Below are 23,083 nucleotides of genomic sequence, written 5' to 3' on the forward strand. Positions count from 1 at the left end.
GAGGGACAGCGTGTGCAGCCAGGCAGATTTTATTGAGTTTGACCTGCTATTGCATAAACAGAGTATACTTCTTCTTCCACTTTCGGCTTCTCCCATCAGGGGTCGCCACAGCAAACAAGTCGCATGGTAAATTTGGCAATGTTTTACGCCGGATGCCCTTCCTGACGCAACCTTCTCTAACCGGGCTTGGAACCGGCAGAGGTAGAGAAGGGAACAGGGAGCAGCCTGGAGTCGAACCCGGGTTTCACGGACGGAAGGCGCCGCAAACCAGCACGAGCTAAACTGGCTAGCTTCTGCATAAACAGAGTATACTATTCTTAATAAATGAAATGAATAATGAAAAAAGTAAAAATAAAATACATGCAAAAGTGATCTGAATTGGAATTGTGCAATACACAGCAGAAAGAAAGACACAAAAGAAATGAGCTGTTTAAATGTAGCTTATTTCTTTCTTCTTTTTTTTTTTTAAGACAAAAAAATGGGAACTAAATGAAAAACTTCTCAGCATAGATGAACGCCTTGTATCCAAAACAATTCTATTGGCAGGTTTTGGTAAAACAGAGAGACCTGCCCTCACAAACATAAATGACATTCTCGTCCGTAACATAAACAGGAAACGTATGAAATCAGAGAAAAAGCAGCAGCAGAGAGGAGAGTGGCAGCTCTGTGTAAACATTTCAGCTCAAAGGGGAAACCTCAATTGGCAACATACAAGAGGGGTCATTTAAAAATAAACATTTCTCAACCTAAAACCTTTCACACTTTAGTCAGTCAGGAGGCATAAACAGGATTATTCCTGCTCCATTTAGGAAGAGATCAGGTTGCAAGTGCTAATTAATTACAAAACATGGCGGAGGAATGCGGAGTACCTGAACGAGAAGCTAAGTGATTTTTTTCAGATCACCAGCCTGTTGCCTGACAGACCTGAAACAGGGCTGTCAAACTCTACATATGTAAACAAATGTTGTACCGCCACACTGAGGACAAAAGGTGTTACTACACCCGTATTTTCATTTTTGAGCTCAGAAAACTTTTTTCATCCCACAATGGGGAAGTTATATTTCTCAGCATTTGGCACTTTTTTCTGCATGTAAACAAAAGGTGTATTAAATTTAAAGAATCTACAGGTTTGGCCTTAAAGTCTTAAGAAAATTCTATTTGAATAACCCTTGGAATATTTAAGCAAACTGTCCCCATGCAAATGTAGACACCGAGTGGTTTTGATCCCTTCAGATGCTTTTATCAGCACCAGTCAAACTGGATGCTGTGATGAGAAAATACTGGCCAAATTGTGACTTCTTTCCTTGTGAAATTTGAACACTTAGTTCAAATCAACAATACAAATTCCACTTTGTGATCTTTTGGCAACTTAACAATGATTTTGATTCACAATTTGTTGTTTTAAGTCATTTGTAATGTTTCAGCAGAGTTTTGACATCAGGATGACCTGTGAAAAAGATCGTTTCTTTTTTTTGTGCAAGAAAATTAAAGACTTAAAAAAATAGAGATTTAAGAAAAAACAGAATGAAAGTTATCCTTATAAAAATAAGAAAACTTTTAACAAGACTAAAAATAAAATCACAGCCATGATTTTAGAAATACTGATTCAGGTTTTTTTTTTAAGTACATTGAAGGTGGAAACATGAACAGACTCGTGCAGCAGAGAAACATAAAAAAAAAGGCAGGAATACTGATGTGATGTTACAGGGTTCTTTTTTCCAGCTCTGATGCAGAGACCAACTCCAGCAGCTTCCTGATGCAGGGCATCACCCGAATGTGGAAATGCTCTCTTTGTCTTCAATGTTAAGAAATGTAAAAATGAGTCAAATCCAAAACGACCAGAGTTCAGCTCTCCTCCTCGTCATCGCTGACGAAGCTCCGTCTGTCCTGGCTGGTCTCCCTCTCCTTGAGGAAGGTCTGCCGGATGGCTTCCAGCTCTGTCAACTCCAGACGGACCTTTTCCAAGTGAAAGGCGCGGCGGTTGTGGATCTGTTTCATTGGAAATGGGTTCATGCCCGCAAATGCAATGTTCATCAGCTTTCTGCAAACAGAAGCACAGGTTGTGGATATTTAATATTGGATTTATTCGCCTTTTAAAGACAACAGTCTTAAAACCACATGTTTATTATTGTAGTTTGCATTTATTTCTTCCCCTCCACATGTATCAACCCTGCATATTTTATTGAAAATGTCAACAAAATACCTCAGGACCCTAATGGTAAACAAAATACATCTGCAGACGTTTCCACAGTTTTTTTATACTTCCTCTTTTCATTTAAAAAAATATTTAGACATACACAAAAACATTTAGAAAACCTGCTGCCCAGATCTTGTTGTGAAACTACTGCCTTGCAGTAAATTCCCTGATTTATTGTGAAATTTCTAAACTTCCTCTGCCATGGCGTTCTTTGTATGGTTTAATCTGCTTTCTCATGATTGTCATCTTGCTGAGGATACGCCATACTAGGAAAACACAGTCATTGCTAAATGCTGTAATGGCGATGTAAATAGGATGTAAACAAACTCTTCTGGGTTTGAGGTTTTTGTCCAGCTGTCAGTTATGCACAGGGCTGCAAAAAGTCACGCAAACATTCATTGATGTGAAATAGTCATCCTTGTTTCTCCCTTCTTTGCATGCAAACAACTAAGGCCTGTTCTTGGGGGTTTATGACTTGCTTGGAAAGTCTTTATATTTTGATTCAGAAGATTTTTGGGGAAATTTCTCTGAGGTTAAACCAGAAGCAATATATCAACATCATTGCAGCAGTCAAATGTGGTGGTGGTGTTATAATGGTCTGGGTCTGTTTTGCTGCGTTGGGACTAATAAACAGAAAAACCCCGGCAGAGATAGGCTTCCATCGGTTCTTGACCAGCAAGTCCACCCCTTTAGAAGAACTGTGAGCTCAAAGTCTTGACACGAGTCGGATTAAGATGCTGTGACCTTAAAGTGGCGGTTTTTGCTCTGAAACCATTGAATGTGGCTGAAATAAATGGAGCAAAGTTTCTTTATCATTCCCGGTTATCTAAAAACCCTGGTATGCTATTTAGCACAAACCACGTATGTCAAAATATTTCGAACACATCGAAAAATCCTTATGTTTTTAGCCTGTTATGTGTGTGACAGGAAACGCCCATTTTAGATTAGCTGCAAAAACCAGCAAAAAAACAACAACAAACTGCTGCTTCTTTACCTTGAGTCCAGGATTGTGCGCGTGAAGTATCTAAGGTATTTGAAGGTGGCAGTGGAGTCGTGCAGCTTCAAAAACTCTTCCTCTTTGTACTTAAAGAGCGCCAGAGCAAATCGAAATATGATCTATGGACAAACAGAGGAGCAAATACCATGTTTAGACAAGAACCCAAATATCTGGAGTGAAGAGCAACATTTCTCTGATTATGATTCATACTTTTAGGTCAAAAGTCCAAACTTTGACCTTAAGGGTGAGACTTTGTTTTTTTTGTAATCCTTATTCATTAAAAGTGCTGAATAACCAAACTTAGTGACAAAAACATTAAAGCAAATTAATAAAAATGGTATGTGGCTCAACAGTGCAGTGATAAAAGTCAGGCAAGGAAAAAAATCCCTGAACTTTTCTTTGAGCGATATGGCGGGCGCGGAGCGAAATATTTTGAAAAATACATGGTCTTAGATAAAATTCTGGTACATTCTGGCAGCTAGTTATTCACTTCTTAATAAAGAAACTAAGACGAATTGGAGCCTCATGATTTGTCATTCAAACCCCTAGTTTGACTTGCCATTAAGGACTTGCTGGACCTAAAACCGAATTTGGAAAATTGCTAAAAGTAACACAATCCTACAATCTAAGATTTTCCTAAAAGCTGCAAAACATACAATTGCTAAAATATAGTAACATCAAAGCCCCAAATGGCAAAAAGAACACCTGTAACTATGATATTCCATGAAAGTACCTCATTTATTTGAACGACTTCTGCTTTAGAAATACTGTTTTCTCAAACTATAATTACATCAAAATATGGGATTTCCTTTAAACTATCTTTCTATAACATAATACATTATTCTTTAACACCAATATTTAGTAATCTGGGAAATATCAAAACAAACATACAAACAAAATTAAACATGGTAAACATTCTTTTTTAAGGGAGTGTGGATCCAAACCACCAAATACTTATAATTAATGTCAATAATGTTTTTGAGCAAAACTGAACTAAATCATGGTAATTAGGAAAGACAAATAAACTAGAGAAATGTATTCAAATGTTTCAGTTTTGATCAATGTCGTTGGTTATTCTGCAGTCAGATCAAGAAAAACTCACAAAAAGCGGACTGTATGTTACGCGCCGCATCACGCTGCATACAGTCCGTGTCGCGCAGCACCACCGCTGCAGTCAAGATTCGGCGATATATATATGCTGATCGTCCCGATGGGTTGAATAAAACATCAGTTCAGAGAAAAGTTCATTTCTCATCCGAAAGCAACTAAAACGTCCCGTCATTGGTCAATTAGGCCTGGAAGACGAAGACAAGATAGCCACGCCCATAGAGAAAGCGATTCCACGGAGAAATATAGCAAATAAAGTGAAAATTCGCCGATTTCAGATATTTTTTTCATTCGGAAAGCGATTTGTCCGTAAAGATCAGGGGCCTCATTTATAAACGTTGCGTACGCACAAAAGATGGCGCACGCCACTCTCTACGCAATAGTTGAGATTTATAAAAAGCAAACTTGACGGGAAAATGTGCGGTCCTCCACGCAAGCTCTGACCCAGGCGTACGCACAAAAACGGGTGAAATGAGAAACGGCGACGCCGTCGGCAGATGGAAGAAACATGTGAAAGTGAAAATGACAATACTGCCTCTCATAAACAACATGAAGACTTCACAAAGCAAGTCTTACAATTAACAGCCTACACGAACACCCGTTTGATCGATCAGCAGTGAAACAAACAAAAAAATCAAACGAAAATTACAACAGAAATTCAAATGAACACATATTTGCAAAAAGAAAAGTGAAATATGTTCTGCAATATTGGCATGTTGTGCAATTCATCCTCATAAATAATATAGTTAACAGAACGAAATAATGTACAAACTGATATTCCCGTCAATGTGTCCGTCTGGCGGAGCAGATATAGGTGCAGACAGACAGATGGATAGATAGAGATGCATTAATTGTCCACTAGGGAAAGTTGTTTTCATAGTAAAACATTTCTTCATAAGCTACAGAATTATGGTATTCATGCATATGCCTTTAGTTTGTTTTATTTTTGATAAAACAATGTATGGCGTATGTCTCGACCATTCAGAAAGTTACAAGAAATTACATTTGCGCTGATCAATTTCCCATTTCCACGTCGATTATTACCGACATCTGTAGCTTGTCAGATGCAATTAAATGTAGGGAAATAAAATGCCCCATCACAATGCGTAATGACGCACAATGGCTGATCTTGCGCTATTAGAAGATGTGGCAAATGGAAGAATTCGGAGTGAACGCATCTTTAGACAGCAAGGAGACTTGTTGGCAAACGAGGACGAGTGGCTTATGAGCCGGTTCCGACTTCCTCTGCGGGCTTTTGGGGGTGTGTCACCCGGTTCATCTGGCGCATCGGTGTCCCCCTGCGCCTCAGTCACCATTCCACTTAAAAGGGATTCCCCAATTATTGCCGCCAGTCTCTCATCAGGAGGGGTCAGCTCCGGTGTCTCCCCCCCCCCACACCCGTGGCAGACACGGGTGTGGGTGTGTGTGGGGTGGGGGGGGGGGGGGTCAGCGCTAGACGTTTTTTTGCCTTGACTTTGATGTCCGACCTTTTCTTTTTTATTTCGGCCACGGTCCGAGGTTTTGAGGCTGCAGCATTTACAGCATCTGCCGCCGTTTGCCGCTCACGTGCCTTTTTGGCATGAGTAATGCCCACACTGTGCCCTCCAAACAACATTATTCTCCTCTTTTCCACCTCGCCAACGATAACTTCTACTTCACATTGAGTGAAGTTACGTTTTTTTGATTTTCTCTCCGTGTTTGGCAAGGTTTCGCAATCAATGAATATTCATTTGTGGGCGTTTCACGGACTATTTATGGGCAACTATAGGCGTGTCATGAGGCCGCAAAAGCTGCGCAGCATTTAGAATTGGTTGTGATTTATTAAGGGAAAGATGCGTAGGATGTGCGTGCGCACGGTTTTATAACTCCGAATATTTCTGTGCGTACGCACGTCCTATGTTTCATCCGTACGCCACTTCTGACGCAAATCCTACGCAAAGTTTTATAAATGAGGCCCCAGGTCTTTATTTCACGGAAGATACGATTGGTTTGCTCAAAAACCCGGATTTCCGGGAATTCCCGAAATACTTTCATCACTGACAGTAGCACAAAAAAGACAAATTTTCTTTAATATATACCACTAGAAAAAAGCAGAAGTCAGTTCAGTGACTTAAATGAAAACTTCAACTTCTTGAGTTTTATGATTTTCCATAATAGATTTGAAATATGTTTTCTTAAAACCAACAATACCAGTTAAACAAAAATGCTTTAATAAAAAGGTAACAAGTCAGTCATTTCCACTGTCTTGACTGCAGCTCAACTAAAAAAGATGAAAGATCATTCCTTCATAATCTCACAAAAATATTTATAACCATTTTAGCAGCTGTTTTTAGCAAAAGGGGAATTTATTTTATTTGTTTAGATTTTGTTTGTTTTTGACCTGTGAAATAGAGAAAAACCAAAAACAACATAATTTGAAATTTCCTAATATTTGAAACAAATCTATTCAAAATGTAAAAGCAAAGTGTCTGCTTGGCTGGGGCCGAAAGGGGAACAACAAAGTGCCATTATCCCACTTTTCCCCCTGATTTTTACCTTTGGTCCTTCAAACAAAAAGGCATCCCAGATCTTGAAGAGGATGTCGCTCACCACACTGTCCACAAACACCACCAGAAACCAGTTAAAGGTGATGAGGGAGAAATCCACCATTTGCTGCTCAAAGTGGGCGTGGAGACGTGGCAGCTTCTCGCTCATCAGGTCTTTAAACACTCGCTGGTCCACCTGTACAGACAGACCACAATGACTTTAGATCTTAGTGGTCCTTGATGGGATCCTCAGTCTGGCATCTGTTACTGACCTGGGAGCCCAACAGGGTCTTGGTGTAATAGTCTCTTGGCATAAAAACTTCCACGATGGCCACCAGGGCCCAGAAAGCATCCTCTTGATCTAAGTAGAGCAAAGTAATGGCTGCTAGCCTGAAAAAATAATGAAGTATGATAAAAAGTGAGGATTTATAAGCACAAAAAATAGAATAAGTGAACTTTAGAACTATTTGAGTACCTGTTCAGGCCCTGACAGTAACCAATGTCTGGATTCCTCCAGGAGAAAGCCACCAGAACATTCCTGAGCTTCTGGATACCGGCCGCACTCGGTGAGGCGTAGTGCTTGTTGTTGGGCAGAGTACGCAGCAAGTCCAGCTCAATCTGCTTGGAGGCCGGGTTGGGCTTTTCTCGTGCCACATTCAGCAAAGTCTCATAATAGTCTGGAGCCAAGTGGTCCCGAAACTTCTTGACATGGAAGGAGACGCACCAGCGCCACACTTTGGAGCGGTGCTCGTGGGGCACGCCGCAGCGGATCAGGCTCTTTAACTCAGGGGAACGCACCAGGTCTCGGTTCATCGTGCTGGCCAAGAAGTTCTCCCACTTGACCCCGACAGACACCTCCTGATCCGTCATGGACAGTGACTTCAGCTCCAAGGCTCTCACCTTTGCAACAAGCCTCTCCTCCTCTTCCTCCTCCTCAGGGACCGTCTTGAAGCCATAAATATCATATTCACTGCAAAAATGTAAAGCAAGATGAAGACCTTTCAAGTGTCTGAAGCTCATTTATTTTTCATTTTGATTTGAAATGGTTTATTTCAAGCAATCAAATAAGAATAATACACAAAAACAATACAATCATCAGTTATTCATTCATACAAAGACGTATCAAACTTAGGATAATTAGACATATTAATAAATATTGCTTGAAAGGGAGTGGAAGGAAGCGAACTTATATAATCCCACCCCAAGTTATTACATGACTTATTATCCGACAGGATAATAACAGACAGGATTAAGAATCCTGAAGTATCAATAAAGAACATGACAAAAATGAATTCCTTAAAATAATGTATAAAAAATATCTATTTTAGAAATCAACATTGCAAATGCAAATCAGTTATCAAAAATATATGCAGATTATGTTAATTATAAAAATCATATATATGATTAAAATAAATAATACTATATCAGTAAAATAAACATAACACTGATTCAAAAATCTTTATAGCAAAAATTGATCAAGTATCAAAAGTTAAAATATGTGCAAAACTTTGTTTCATTAGGAAAAATCATGAATCAATTTTTTTTTTGAGCAAGTTAAGTAATATCAATATTTAGAACGTGTCAACAAAACCAGCCAATTCTTTGAATTCTTTCTATTTAGGATTGCTTTTTTTAATTTTAGAAAACATATTCAAGCCACAAAATATGAGCCTGAACTTGCTCAAGGTGGTAAATAGAGACATCAAGCCCTGGAGCAAGATTTTCCAGTTAAATATAACAGACGGTTGCTGTTTATTAAGGAAAACAGGTCTTGTGACTTCAGTGTTTTTGGATCTGATGTTGTTTAGGTTTCAAATGACCTGAAATCTCCTTCACAGCTATCTGGTGGAGTTTGTTACCTGACAGTGTTTGGCTTGAAGATGGGATGATCCTGCTGGTCTGGGCTCTCCACCTGCAGTGCGTCCTCCAACAGCCTGGAGATGACCTCGCTGGCGGGGTTCTGCTCTTGTGTCGAACACACTGGGTTCTTCACCTCTTGAAGCAAAACCAAATATTTACTCTCCACCTGACACAGCCTGGCCTCCAGAGCCGTGCACTGCAGCAAAGAAGAAAAAGAACAGTTCTTAGGTTTGTGGAGCCTCAGAATAGTTCAACAATGGACTTCCCCTTATGCCAGTCAAACTTCCTGCTTCTTTTACCACAATGGCAAAGCACCATTAGAAAGCACAAACAAGACAGCACCTTTGCTTCGAAAGCTTTCTCTCGGCTCTCTGCGTTTCTGCGTAACACCGTCAGCTCCAGGATCTCTTTGTTCAGAAACTTGTTCTGGGATTTGTAACCTTGAAGACTGTCCTGTAAATGAAGAAACAGAAAGTGTGAAAACTGATTTTATTAGAGGTCGGAGCAGCTTCATAAAGGCGCACCTTGAGGACACCCAGCTCCTGCTGGTCTTTGTGAGGCTGTGGTGAACCGGATCCGTTTGTGTTTCCGGTCGGCGTTGAGCTTTCTTGCGACAGCTTCATGATCATCTCATCTTTAGCCTGGATGGTCTCCATGAGCATCCCCAGCTGGTCGTTCATCTCGCCCACCTTGATTTTCAGGGCCTTCAGCTCTTGCTGCAGGCTCTCCTTCTCCAGGGAGAGACGCTCCATGTGGCCGCACAGGGCTGGAATCTGTTCATCTCGTTCCTGAAGCCGGGCCTCCAGCTGAGCAGCTTCCTCCTGTGTCAGAGCCGATGGCTGGCTTTGCTCAGTGGCTGCGTTTGGGTCTGGGGCCCGGGAGCAAACTGGAAGTCTCTCACACTGCGATGTTCTCAAAGTCTGTTGGAGAAGCCTGACCATCTCCTGAAAAAAAGAGATTCAAAGTAATACAGTTAGACAGTCAGTTAACATGTTTTCTATGTCCCAGCTGGACTTTATAAAACTCTGCTTGTGCTTGGAACTGAACGCTTGAACATTTGCATCAATGGGCACTGGGTTTACTCCTCTCAGAACCAAATCTTTGTCATGGGGAAGTATTTGGGTCACTGTTTTTTATATTATACATTATTGTGTGCATTATAGTTCTGTCAGTCCCACTCTGATCATCTTTTGGTCTATTGTAAAAGTGTTCCCAGTGCTCTTTTAATTATGATTATATCATTTCTAGGACTTAGTTTTTTTGGTGGGACGCCAAACCTATCTTCTATGTCACAAATACGCTCTTTTTTCCGATGGCCGTCTGCTCTGGAATCACAGCAATTTGAATGAAGAAATACAGAAATGTGCAGTTGTAAGCCTAATTTTAATTCTATATGTAGACAGTCTTAAGAAAAAGGCCACAAGAGCATACTAAAAACAACAAAACACAACTTTTAGGTACTGCCCTTCCTCTCAGTCGATCCCTAAATTCTGCTCCACACTTACAGTGTCTTGGTTTTAAACCCAGGGTTTCCAATACAAACACTTGCTAAGTCCACTAAATTAGTGAAATATCTGATTTACTATTACTACCATTGCAGAGTTCTGATCATTTTATCTTTTCAGTAACAGAATTTAGAGAAAAAACTTCACCTTCTGTGCGACCAGCTCCTCTTGGAGTCTCAGCTGTTCCTGCTGCATCTGGTTTAGTTCCACCTGCAGGTTCTGGAGGCAGAGCTGCAAATCCAAAGGTTTGCTGCCGTTGCATTCCACTGGCGAGTGGTCGGGGCTACGCGCCTCGTTGCGACCAAACCTCCCAGGAGCCATTAGGTCTCGAAGCAGAGGCCTCTTAGACCGCGTGGAGCTGCGTCCAAAGTCAAAAGTGAAACCTGATCCAAAAGAATTAGAGAGGAGAAAAAGCGTGTCTGAGGAATGCAAGCGGTGAACTCTGGCCAGAGGGAAAGCAGCACTTACGCCTGTGTGTATCTGGCTGATGTTTATGCTCAGAGAAGTCCTTGGGTGGAGCGTCCAACATCTCCCAGTCCTCCGTGGCGTTGCTGTTGCCGGTGTAAAACACGCTGCGTCTGTGATCGGCGAGTCTGCCGGGTCGCAGGTAAGACATGGAGTTCCTGAAACAGAAGCAAGTTAAATTCACATAGAGCAACCTGATGCGCCATACCTTCTTGGAACCAAAACACTGCATCACTCGCCAAGAAAGCCCAACAACGCCTGTACTTCCTCCGCAAACTGAAGAGGGCCAGAGCTCCTCCCCCCATCATGCAGACCTTCTACAGGGGGGCCATCGAGAGCATCCTGACCAGCTGCATCACCGTGTGGTACGGAGCCTGCAACGCGTCCTGCCGGAAGACTCTGCAGCACATTGTGAGAACAGCTGAGAAGATCGTTGGTGTCCCTCTTACTGGCCTCTCGGACATTTACCGCTTCCGCCTCACCCGCAAAGCCATCAGGATTGCAGGGGACCCCTCACACCCATCCCAGAGACACTTCAACCTGCTGCCATCAGGGAGGAGGCTGCAAAGTCTGCAGGCCAGAACCAGCAGACTAAAAGACAGTTTCCTCCATCAGGCGATAAGGACACTCAACTCCCTCCCTGCCCTCCCCCCTCTGGCCCCTCCACTCCGTCCTACAAGCTTATTATTGCTGTCTTTTTATCTATTTTTTAAGTCGTTTATTTATTGATTTTTTATATGCTGCTTGCACTGTGGGGTGAGAGGAAAGCAATTTCATCTGTGCTGTACGTCTTTATGGATGCAGTACATTTGACAATAAAGCCGACTTTGACTTGACTTTGACCTTTTTTAAATAGGCCGGGCGACGAACAACTGTTGTGGACTCCTCCTTTTTACTACATCTTTATAAAATACTAAGCTCTCAATGGAGAACATAAAAAAAAACATTTTTAATCTACTTTGAGTTTAAAATCAATTAGACCGCCTACTGTGTTAGCTTAGTTTTAGAATCATTTGTTTTTTTGTGCTTAATATTGTGGAAAATGATGTTTCAAAAACAGTACCAAAAAGCTTTCTAGCCCCAGGACTAACTTGGGAGACATGGAAAAGTTTCATTTGTCATCCAGTATTGAATGTGGCGACACTTCCACTTTTCCAAGTTTCTGATGAAAACAAGCAACAACAACCGTCAGAACACTGAAAAAAAGCACAAAACCCCCAAAAAATTCAACCAAATTTGTAAGCAAATTCGACAACAGTTGCAACTTACAACTTCAACAAAGGGAGCAAAATTTAAAATGAATGCATTTGTGAAAATTACAGGTTTCTTAAATAGAGTGTTGCCTAATTTATTGCAGTAGTATTCTAAAAATAACTTGCAATTGGTGAAAGCCACAAAGTAGTCGTCTTTATCTTTTACAATTAATATAGATGTTTTAATTGTTGTAATTTTTTAGGTTTATTTTTAGTTTTACCTACCAACTGATGTTTTTAAAATAGCTATAGTAACAAATTATTTTCCCCTTTATGGGATCGATCAATAAAGTTTTTTTCTATTCCAGGATGTAAAATCACTGGCTATATACTTTCTACACTTTTCTCAGACAAACATGAACATTTTCACAATATCCTCTCTCATTTAAGTTCTCAGAATTCAAACCTTTGCAGAAAAATAAATCCAGTTTTATAGAATGAAAAAGATCTGATCGCGATCAAAGATTTATTTAAAATGAATGCATTTGTGCAGTAGACATGGCAAGGAGGAGATTACTCTGTGGACTCTGTAGGTGAGAGGAGGATGCTGACCAAGCTATCCAGCATCCGAAACAACCCCTCCCATCATCTGTGTGTGACGGTTAGGACCATGAGTAGCTCATTCAGCTGAAGACTGCTGCACCCCCCGTGCAAAGAGGAACGGTACCAGAGGTCCTTCGTCCCAACAGCAGTCAGGCTACACAACAACACGGTCTAAGACTGCTGAAACCGCTGCTGCTATTTTTACCACTTTACACCCCCCCAAAATCAGCTAAACAGCGTGACGGGAAAAGGTGAAATGCAATATAGCGAGGAGCACTGTATATATTTAACCCTTGTGTGGTGTTCATATTGTTGTTACTCAGCCAGTGTTCGTGGGTCTGGTGGACCCGTTGCACGTTGTGGTTTTTAATGCCTCACAATCAAACACTTTGATGTTAAAATACTCGACAGATGTTTACCTCATCCAATTACAATCAGTATATTTGGTTAATATTTGCCCTTTACCTTTGTTAGATCACATTCATAACTCATTATCTAAAACGTGATAAAGAAAATCAATTAAAATCAAGATATGAGTGGAAACAAATTTTCAAGTGAAGCAAGGGTTTTTCAAAACTACTGACTTTTATTTATTTGAACACAGAAACTGAACCCATTCAGGTGCACAACACAAGCTGAACACAGAGTAAACCTATTAGTCAAGACAACACATCAGCCCCATTGAACACATGGCCTTTTAGCCACTAGCCTGTACAACACATGGTCCTGGCTGCTGACGGCCTGGTCCTGTGGCTGGGTGCTGATGGCTTCGTTTTGGAACTGGCTGATGCTCAATCAAATGGTAAATGGTAAATTGCGTATATTTATATAGCGCCTTTCTTCCTACAAGGACAAAACCCTTTACAGTCACAGACCCATTCACCCAGTCACACACACATTCACTCACACATTCAGACACTGGTGGCGGCTCCACTGCCAAACACAGGCGCCCGCCTACCACCAGAGGCAAGGTGGGGTTCAGAGTCTTGCCCAAGGACACTTCGACTCATGGGTGTGCAAGGCGGGAATCGAACCTGCAATATTACGATCATGGGTCGACCGCCCTACCGCTGCACCACGGCCGCCCCAATCTAATCATCTTCTTCAGAGTCAATGTCAAGACTCTGAATTTTCAGAAATGTGATCCTCTAATTCTGAAATCTCCTCTTCTGAATCGTCTCCCTCTTCATCATCCTCAAAAAGTCTCTCTCTTCTAAAATCAATTCCAGGGCCCTCTGCGCAGAAAGTCTTTTGGCCATTTTGATCAGTTGTGATAAGAAACCACACTGGCAAAGCTATATTTATAGTGTCCCGCCTCCAATTTGTAGCCGATAAAGATTGAGATATTAAAGATTCCCGCAAGAAAGTCAAATGGTCAAATGTGTGGGAGAAAGAGAGCAGACAGAGTTGATGCTTGAATTATTCTAACAATGTTGCAACCTTGTGCGGGAACCGCAGGTGCAGAAACAGAACTCACATTTACAGTGAATCTTTCTCTCTCTGCCACTCTCTCTCTCTCTTTCTCACTGGTCACACACACACACACCCACACACACACAGCAGGCCCAGACAGGTGGAGGACAGAGTGTAGGTACATAAAACATCAATTTCCACCCTTCTATTAGCCCCGGGTCCAGTGGACCCGAACATCTTATATGTAATAGAAATGTGTTGGGGGGGTATACGGTGTGTGGTCATTAAAAATGTGTTCTGATATATGTTCTTCACAGAAAATGAGCCAAGGCCAGTGAGTCTGAGTTTGAAAAATTAATTAATTGTATCATTTTTCTTTTGATAAAAAATGAAAACGGGTCCCACAGACCCGAACACCACATAAGGGTTAAAGTTTCATTTTATTTCAAAAGAAAAGAAACTTGGATGGATGATTACATTATGAGCTTGCACATTAATGCTACATTTCTAAGACCGTAAGGTGCAATATCAATGAACAAAACACAGCGCAGATTATAAAGGGCATTCAGCAATCCAAATAGATATGACTACAATGCCCATAATACATAGGGGCCAAAAGAAAGGTGGTTGATCAGATAAAAGTTCTGTGTTTTCCAAGAAGCTGCTGTTATATATGTGCTTCTCTTATCTGCAATAATCCGTCTTTGCAGACTAGTGAGCAACACAACAGATAAGTCAAATTCTATTCATAACAACTCTCACATTGTTTTCAGTTGTAACACAAAATGCAGAACCATACTCTCACTTTTTCACTTCATTTTGTTAAAGCACAGTACGTATCACTCTGCCTTTACCTGAGTTCTGTCCCCAGGTTTTTCAGGGAGAAGTTGAGGTTGCTGTTGCCCGCAGCAGACGGCCCTCTGGCCAAGTGGAGCCCGACAAGATCTTCCACACCGATCTCCGTTTCCATGGCGAAGTCACTGCGGACTTTTTCCATGCCCTCACCGAGATGCTCAAAGACCGGCGCGTCTACAACACAGCAACGAGTTTGTTAGGAAATTATGTCAAAATACCACAGGAGCTTGACTTAAGGGAAATGGTGTGAGCCTAAATGACTTCAAAAATGGCAGGAAGTAACCTTTGGGTTAAAAAAAAAACATTTACAAGAAGGAGAATCCCCTCATTGCAAAAGATCAAGCTTTTGTAAGTCAGAGAGAACACAAAGAATGTCAAAAAAAAAATGTTAAAGGTACACACTGCAAACGTAGCAACTCAGCGTACAACAATAGACACATTTAATGACCAAAAGTCAAAAGATGAAACATATGCAGCTCTTTATTTTAATCAGAAAATTTAAAAATTACATTCTTTTGTACAGCTGGATGAAAAAACTTTAAGTTCTTTCTTTTCATGTGTCAATACAAACAAATGTGCGTGTTCAAAAACACAAATACTTGTGTTATCACTGCTCATCACTGCCACTATACGGGTATTTAGTCTAAATTTCTGACCTCCCTTTTGATAAGCCTTCAGAAACATCTCTGGACCGTGGAAGAGCGGCAATTCCATCTAGGAATTTTCCCAACCAGATGTTTCTGGATAATTTTATTCTTTCAAAACATCTGTCTAAGAAAACATAAAAAAGGTTTCCTTATGCAGAAAACCCACAGAGAGTGAAAAGATGCCTTTCAGTTCATATAGACAGGTCCAACTAAAGTAAGACATGGTTGATTTCTTTTTGAAAATATGTTTTGATCAAGAAATGAGTCAGACATTAAGAATGGAAAAAAAAAACACTGTTAGGATTGGAGCCAACCAGCACTGACTGCACTTCTGACTGCACTTACAACAGCAGAGCCTTCAGACCAAACAACCTCTATCTGTTTGCGATTACACGTCAGTTTGCTTGCACAGTGAATACGAGATGTCGGGTCAAATGTACAGCTCAATGAAAAAAGAAGAGAGAAAAAAGTCAGAGGGCAAAAGTCCCTGTTTGTGACCCTTTGGCTGATCGTTGTGAAAAATGTAGCCACTATCAGCTTTTAAAAAAGTAGTCAGTGACGAAGTAGCGTCACAGGTTGCAGGACAGAGCCTGAACACCAGCCTCCATTGTTTGTTAGTCTCTTTTCTCCCAGCCCAGCAGCAGTTTATGGTTTTCACAGAACACACCCAGGCAAACAAATCATTCACATTTACCACAACTTAATATCCAAATTTTGTGTACTTCTAAGGGTGCACACTTAGTTTTAAATAGAATCTTACTCACATCTAAGTTACCTCCACAAACATCCAAACCAGAGCATTGTACACATCAGCATACACATTCACAGGAAACAGGAAGTGACTTTATGTCAGAATTTTTTTTTTGTTGCTTTGTTTCCCTCTGTCCGATTGATTTTGTTTCAAACCTATTTCTGTATTTCATTTGTTACTATATTTTTTAGTTAAATATCTGTAATTTTGGAGTTATGTTTAAGAATCCTCCTGGTTGCAAAGCAGGAATGTCTTTTAAAGAAGTGTGTGGTTAATTGGCCTGTGGGTGGGGCTAAACCTTTGTAACGAGTGAACTTTTCCCAGTTGAGAGAAAGCAGTCTTGGTGTCAGTGGTGCCAACAGGCTCACTCAGAATCAGCTGTATTCTTTCTTTGATTTTTTTTGGGGGGGAACAATAGAATCCAATTGTTTGATCTTTGGAGTCTGCTGGCTCAGTCATCTTATTTCCAAGTGTTTTATTTCTTCACTGCTAAGAAGAATCCCTTCACATGTGGCGTCAGAAGTGGGATTAGATGGCCAGTCGTGGAGGTAAACACTCTGCAATGTGGAGGAGTGAACTTTGTACCCAGGAGAAACTGCTGGAAGGAGATCTACAAGCCACTCCACACCAGGGTGAGACCTCCGAATGTGTGCTGCCCAATTCATCTACTTCATCGTCGGAGGGAGAGGGGCGCCCAAAGCCCAAATCTGTCTCATCAGGTGCTGCAGGTGGGGAGCTGATTAACCTGGTTAATGACTTTCTGGAAGCACAGCAGCACAGAGAGGAGGGGGTTCTGGAGGAACGGTGACACCTGATGATATCCCTTCAGCCCCAACCAGATGCACCATTAACATCACAACAAGCGGGGGGTGTCAGTCCAAGACCAGTGAGTGCCAGCAGTGTGAGAGGATTTACCTACCCCAGCCACACAGCAGTCCCAGAGGTCAGTTGAGGCCTCACCTCAGTATTCAGACAATGAAAACAGGGGATCAGACAGACGATTTAACACTGAGGCCAAAATACGTCCTTTTCAATCAGGTGAAAACATTCAGAACTATTTACTGCGTTTTAGGCGCATTGCAAAAACTTGGAGGTTGATAGAGGTTGAGTGGGCCTGCAGATTCATCCCACTACTGCCAGGAAAGGCATTGGAGGCCTACACAGCTATGGATGAGGAAAAAGCAGACTCGTATACCGACCTTAAAGCTGCTTTGTTGGAAAAAAAACTTAATAGCCAGCACTGAGCATCTTAAATACACTTTTACAATAGTGTTCATACTGGACTGTCGCTACTTGATACTAGCACATGTACCTACAGCGGAGGAGGATCGGTGTGAAATGTCAAAGCCGCACAAATATTGCGAATCCTGTTTCTTTCACAGCTCGATTTTAATATTTGAAAGACTTGGTGTCATAAAATTCCGCCCTGGGACAAACCACAATTATTCATTTCTCCTCCATGATCGATTTTAGAACAAGTGGAGCTTCTGTGTATTAAGGATTACCCAAACGCCACTATCAAATCAGAGTCCCAGGTTGGTCCAAGTTCGACGTGCATAGTGACGCGCGATTGCGAAACTTTTAGACATGTAAGCCTGACCCGCATATTTTGGCGTGTTTCCATAGAGTTTTGGAAGTGGTTGCCTGAACAGACGTTGCTGAGGGCGGTGTGACTGTAGCTTAAGCTTTACAAGAAAGATAGAGACTTAAATCTAGTTTCAAACAATTTTTCGCCCTACCATCATTATGGGGGTGTGAAATGGGGCAGAATTACTATAAACCCCAGACTATTATTTAATCTGTGGCATTGAAATTGTGTACAATTAATGTTTAAAGGGAATCTTTTTACTGAACAGTGATGGACACCCCACACAGGCATTTGGGTGGGGTTAGATGAGACTTCTCACCAAATGCTTATAATAGTGATCTTTAAAAGAGTGCTTTTTATATTTTCACAAGCTATGGAATAAAGAGTTCCTCCATAGGAAATAATGTGTTTTGGTGCATCTGATGTTTTGACGTCCTTTTCCTGCAGCATCTTTAAGTTTTTCTAAGCAAACAGTTAATGTGAAACACATTTGGAACCAAATGTTATTTTCTAAAATCGGGAGTTGCTGTCTCAAACCTATTTTCTTTCCTTCACCCAAGTCACCCTGCATACCTGAGGCTATCTTCTTTTATTGCTTAGATGAGTTTTTGCAAGATAAGCTGTTTTTTGTGCGTCTATCTTGGCTTCCTTGGTTGGAGGAGACAGGCTTTGTGTTGTGTCCCGCTCAGGCCTTAAGGAATGCTCACACGCACCAACTTTAAGAGGGATTGTTTGGTTTGTTTTGGTCCTGTTTCACAGACTCATTTTTGGTAAATACTTACCTTAATCTGTGGAGTTCAACTCTAGGACTCAAAAAAGCCTTAAAGACCCTTTCTGATAAAAAATAAATAAATGTTTTTGCTGTTTTTAACATTATCTTGTGACATTGTTTTGATGATGGAGGACATATATAAAGAAAATTAAGCTTAAAACTGAATTTGTGACTATTTCGTGATTCAAATTGTAAATCAGGAGCAGAAATCACTGCTGGCTGGGCGGGACACAAGCTTCTTGCTCCGCTCCAAATAGATCCGTGTATTTTAAGGTTTTCCTCGTCTGAGCTGGTATCTGGGCCAAAACTGTACGGCTGGATAGCTCCAATATTGCTTGTTGTTGTTGCACCGGTAATGTTAGTTTGGGGGGGTGTGAACTAGCAGGAAAATATGTAAACAAAGCAATGTAGAGAGGAAGGGGAGCGGGGTCGCAGTGCACCAACGGTCCTGCCCACAACTCAGGTGAATTTCTGATGAACTACTGCAGGAACTATGTCCTAGAAAATGACAGGTTTTAAGTATTGGGCTAAAAAACAAAAAAAACTATTGTTGCACCGGTAATGTTAGTTTGGGGGGGTGTAAGCTAGCAGGAAAGCATGTAAACAGAGAGCTCTCAGCAATGTGGAGGTTTTAAGTATTGGGCTAAAAACTGCACCATCATAATTAAAAGACCACTGTAAATGCTTTTGAAATGGACCAATAGCCGCGGTTACATGGGCAGAATATCTTGATCGGATCAATGGTCGGGTTAAAATTCACCCGTGCACATGGGCACAGAAAACCTTTTTCCGATTAGAACAAACGTTCCCATGGCTCACGCTTTCGTTCGGAATGAATAATCTGGGCATGCGCACTGTGCAGTAGTGTAAAATCACCCGGATGCGGAACTAGATCCCGTTGTAAACAAACCGCTGCCACAGAGAGACAGCATGTGCTGCAGCTCCGTAATACGAGACGACCTTTCAAACGTGCTTTTATTAATGTCATGAATATTATGAAGCGCCTGTTCGCTCATCGTTATATTTAATCTGTGTGGTCAGTGCTGTTTTGTGAATGAAACAGCTGGAAGAAGGCTGAGGACAGGCTAACACGGGCTAACAACGTTAGCCTTGATGGACACGAGAATCCAGGACCGTGCGACAAACGCAGCAATCTGCATATTAGCGCACATAAATGTCTGGAAATAACAGCAGCCTTTATTTTGTCGGGACACAACTGGAAACACAAATCCACGTGAAACCCCGCGACATTTATTTCTGCTCTGATTTCTGCTCTGAAAAGTTCACACAGACCGCCCCAACCAAAGCCACTCTGAGCTAGCGGCCGGAGCTCAGTCTGTTCGAACACCGTTCCTCCTGAGTCCTGCAGCCGCTAACCCAGAGCGGCGGCGCGGCTCGCAGTCTGGATTCTCCCACACATAAAAAAACGCACACGTAACAAAGCATCCTCCCCCCTCGGACACAAAATTATTAATCCAGCTCCTCTGTTCACTCGGGTGCCAGTGGACCGAGTGAGCGTCGGGGGGTACGAAGCGCCCCTTCCCCGCATTCCCTTCGTAAGGGGTGTAAGAGAGGGGAGAGCCAGCGGGGCGAGAGCGGAGCGGCGCTTTTCACGGGGCGTCCGCAGAGCTGGACGGTCCTGTATGAGCTTTCTCACAGCCAAACACCGTCTATGCGTGACGTAAACCAGAGCAGTAGTGACACACGATCGGAATGACCGTTTACATGCTCCACGATCGGATAAACGATCGGTATAACCCACCTATCTCAATCGGAAAGAAATTCTGATCCGAATGAGTCTGACCGGGGCAGAGTATTCCGAACGGCGCGTTTACATGACGCATTTTCTTTCCGATCAGGCGTTCATTCCGATTACTTTTGCCCATGTAAACGCGGCTAATGATGATCCAAGTAGGTTTTTAAACAGGAATTAGGTGTGAAGTTTTCCCTTAACCCTAATTTTTTAAGCTTGAAAACCTCCAAAATATATACATATAAAATGAACTACACCATATAATGTATGTTGATATTAACTGAATATTACAAAAACTTGTCCCTTAATGTGTTTAACATAAGCTCTTCATTTTAAGCCTTCATCTGAAAAACTCTTCCTCATGCTCTTTGTAGTGTCAACTGAGCCTTTCTGAATTAACATTTATTTGGTGTCAACTAGAGATGCCACAATTCTGAACCGAAACCAACCAGTTTGTTGCATCATTGAACCAAGTCGTGAGAAAAATAAACTGTTGCATCCCTACTGCATGCTAGTGTGTTTACTATGAAAGTGTCAAACAGGTTTTGTTCTGAATTTAAGAACGTATTACTTAATGTTTTATTACATTACACCAGGCTTAAGGCTTTTGTCCCTCATTTGCGTACTGGCTGATTTAAAAATTTTGGGGGTTTGTTATGGTTTTGTAAAAAAACACAACAAAAAAAACCTATATCAAACCGAAACAAAACTGTGACCCAAAAGGCGGCGTTTGTACCAAATCATTAAAAAAAAAAAACTATTGAAAGGAGTGTAATGATTCATTTTACCAAAGACTCAATTCACATCATAATTTGTGGTTGCTGATCCGATTCATAGTCAATATTAATTAATCTGATTCGATCCAATTCACTGACCTAAAATTGATCCAATCAAGCCAAAAATGTAACTAGTGTAACTTAATTTAGAGTTTTTCCACACATTCGACTGGAATGATGGCTTGATGCTTTTTTACTACACGCATGCTCGTTTTTACGTTATAGTAAAATAAACCTACCGTGTCTCAATCCAAAGGGTATTTTCCAATATTAACAATCGATTTATTTCATTTTGAAACAATGTTATAATATTATAGGTTGATTTTAACCCGGACAGATTGATTTGGTTGGATCGTAGTAATATAAACCAATGAAGTCAATTCATCGTTGCACACTTATGTATGGTTGCATCCCTAGTGTCAACAGAAGTTTACTTCCATATGGAACAGGGAATGAGATGGAGCAGTGTGTCACAAATGTACAATTCTTGGGTCCCTACCGTTATCTTTGCCTACAAGGCCGGTGAGGGGAAATGCCGTAGTCGGGGAGCTCCAACTGTCTCTATGGCCGCTGCCTCGAGCATTGCTGAACTCCCAGCGTTTCTGCTGCAGCTGCTGGAGCCAGTAGTTCATCAATTGTCGGCTAGGGGCCTAAAAAAAAGTGCACCAAAAAATAACTTAAGGTCATTCACCTACAGACAGAACGTCACCTTTTCAGAGTTTCAGTTCAATTGTTTTTTTTCTCCACTGAATTTCTACGGAGGCGAGTCACAGCAGTGAGCACAGATTTCAGTTGCAGCCTTGGGCTGGACAAGCCGTTGGGGCATTGCCCAGTGACACCATCTGCTGAGGAGTGGGGCCACCACCTGGGGATGTCACATGACTTCAGCAGCGTCACGTGAGCGCCTGTGACTGTCTACACCTACACCTCACCCCAGCCTAAACACAAACAGCGCGTGCACAGTAACCTGCTAACTAAACCCCTCGAGGTCAAAACTGATGTTAGCTTTACAGTTTAGTGCAAAGAAAAACAGAAGTGCTCCAAAGGGCGTGCCTGCTGCCCTGCTACTAGTGTTACAAACACAGGGACTGAGGGAGGAAGCAAACTGATGACAGAAAGCTGAAAAGTTTTTTTTCTTCTTCGTTTACCTTCAAGAGGAACTCTTTCTCGGCGGTGCAGACCGAAAACTGACCCTCCTCTCCCTCCACGTTGTAGCTGAAGTACGCATCGCCTATTTCGATGTGTCCAAGCGGCAATGCATCCTGGGGAGTTTTGAAGTAATACAAGTAACATTTTCTCGGGTCGTACACGAACCACCGCGGCTTGAAACCCCTCAGGGGTCCCTTGCCGGACAGTTTGCTCAAGTATCCGCAGAGTCTGGAGGCCTGCTCCTGCTTCCCGCCTTCTTCTATGATCTCGGCCTCATCTAGAGACTTGAAGGGAACGAGCCGGGGGTCCGAGCAGACGTTTGCCTCGCCGCCATCCTCCACTTCGTGCATCTTTCCTCGAAGTTGCGTTGTGCAGCGCGGCGGATGCCCACTCCTGTTTTCGTCCACATGACCGCCTTCCTTCTGACTCGAGGGCTGATGGGAAATTGAGTCAAATTGGAGGTGAGTGTTACGAAAGAGAGCCGCTAGGTGGCAGTGTTTTACACGATGAAATCAACTACAGGACAAAGAAATAAAATTTTAAAAAGGTAAATGGAAACTAGATTATTTAAGTTTTATTCTTGCTTTATTCTTGACAATCTTATTTTATTCAAAACTTATTGCACACTTACTGCACACCTTTGCACACCTTTGTATATTGCCTATAGGTAACCTGTAGCTTCCTCATGCTAGATGTTCTATAATGGTTCATAATATCATTATAATAATGATGCCCTAAGGATTTATATTAAAACAGCCTCGGTGGTGCAGCGCAAGCAGATTGTGCGTTGGTGCAAGAGTTAATACTCTCCAAGCTTTATTTTATCTATGGCTTTATTTATCATCTTAATGCTTCAAATAATAAAATCATTTTAAGTCTCACCAATGTAAAGTAGTTGCAGGTTGTTGTTTTTTTTACTTTTAATTT

General features: G+C 41.6%; 1 protein-coding gene across 1 annotated transcript; it reads right to left on the minus strand.

The window, feature by feature from the left end:
* Window positions 1-455: 455 nt before the first annotated feature.
* Window positions 456-22,705, minus strand: tbc1d2b (TBC1 domain family member 2B). Its single transcript, XM_023955790.1, has 13 exons — window positions 22,156-22,705; window positions 21,507-21,657; window positions 14,720-14,894; window positions 10,660-10,814; window positions 10,339-10,574; window positions 9,211-9,630; window positions 9,029-9,139; window positions 8,686-8,882; window positions 7,302-7,796; window positions 7,099-7,216; window positions 6,837-7,022; window positions 3,192-3,313; window positions 456-2,041 (listed from the first exon to the last, which is right to left on the minus strand). The coding sequence occupies exons 1-13, from the start codon at window positions 22,504-22,506 to the stop codon at window positions 1,846-1,848; spliced, it is 2,913 nt and encodes a 970-aa protein (XP_023811558.1). The 5' UTR covers window positions 22,507-22,705; the 3' UTR covers window positions 456-1,845.
* Between the last annotated feature and the right edge of the window lie 378 nt (window positions 22,706-23,083).

This window comes from Oryzias latipes, chromosome 6 (assembly GCF_002234675.1).
Source record: "Oryzias latipes chromosome 6, ASM223467v1".
NCBI classification, from domain to species: Eukaryota; Metazoa; Chordata; class Actinopteri; order Beloniformes; family Adrianichthyidae; genus Oryzias; species Oryzias latipes.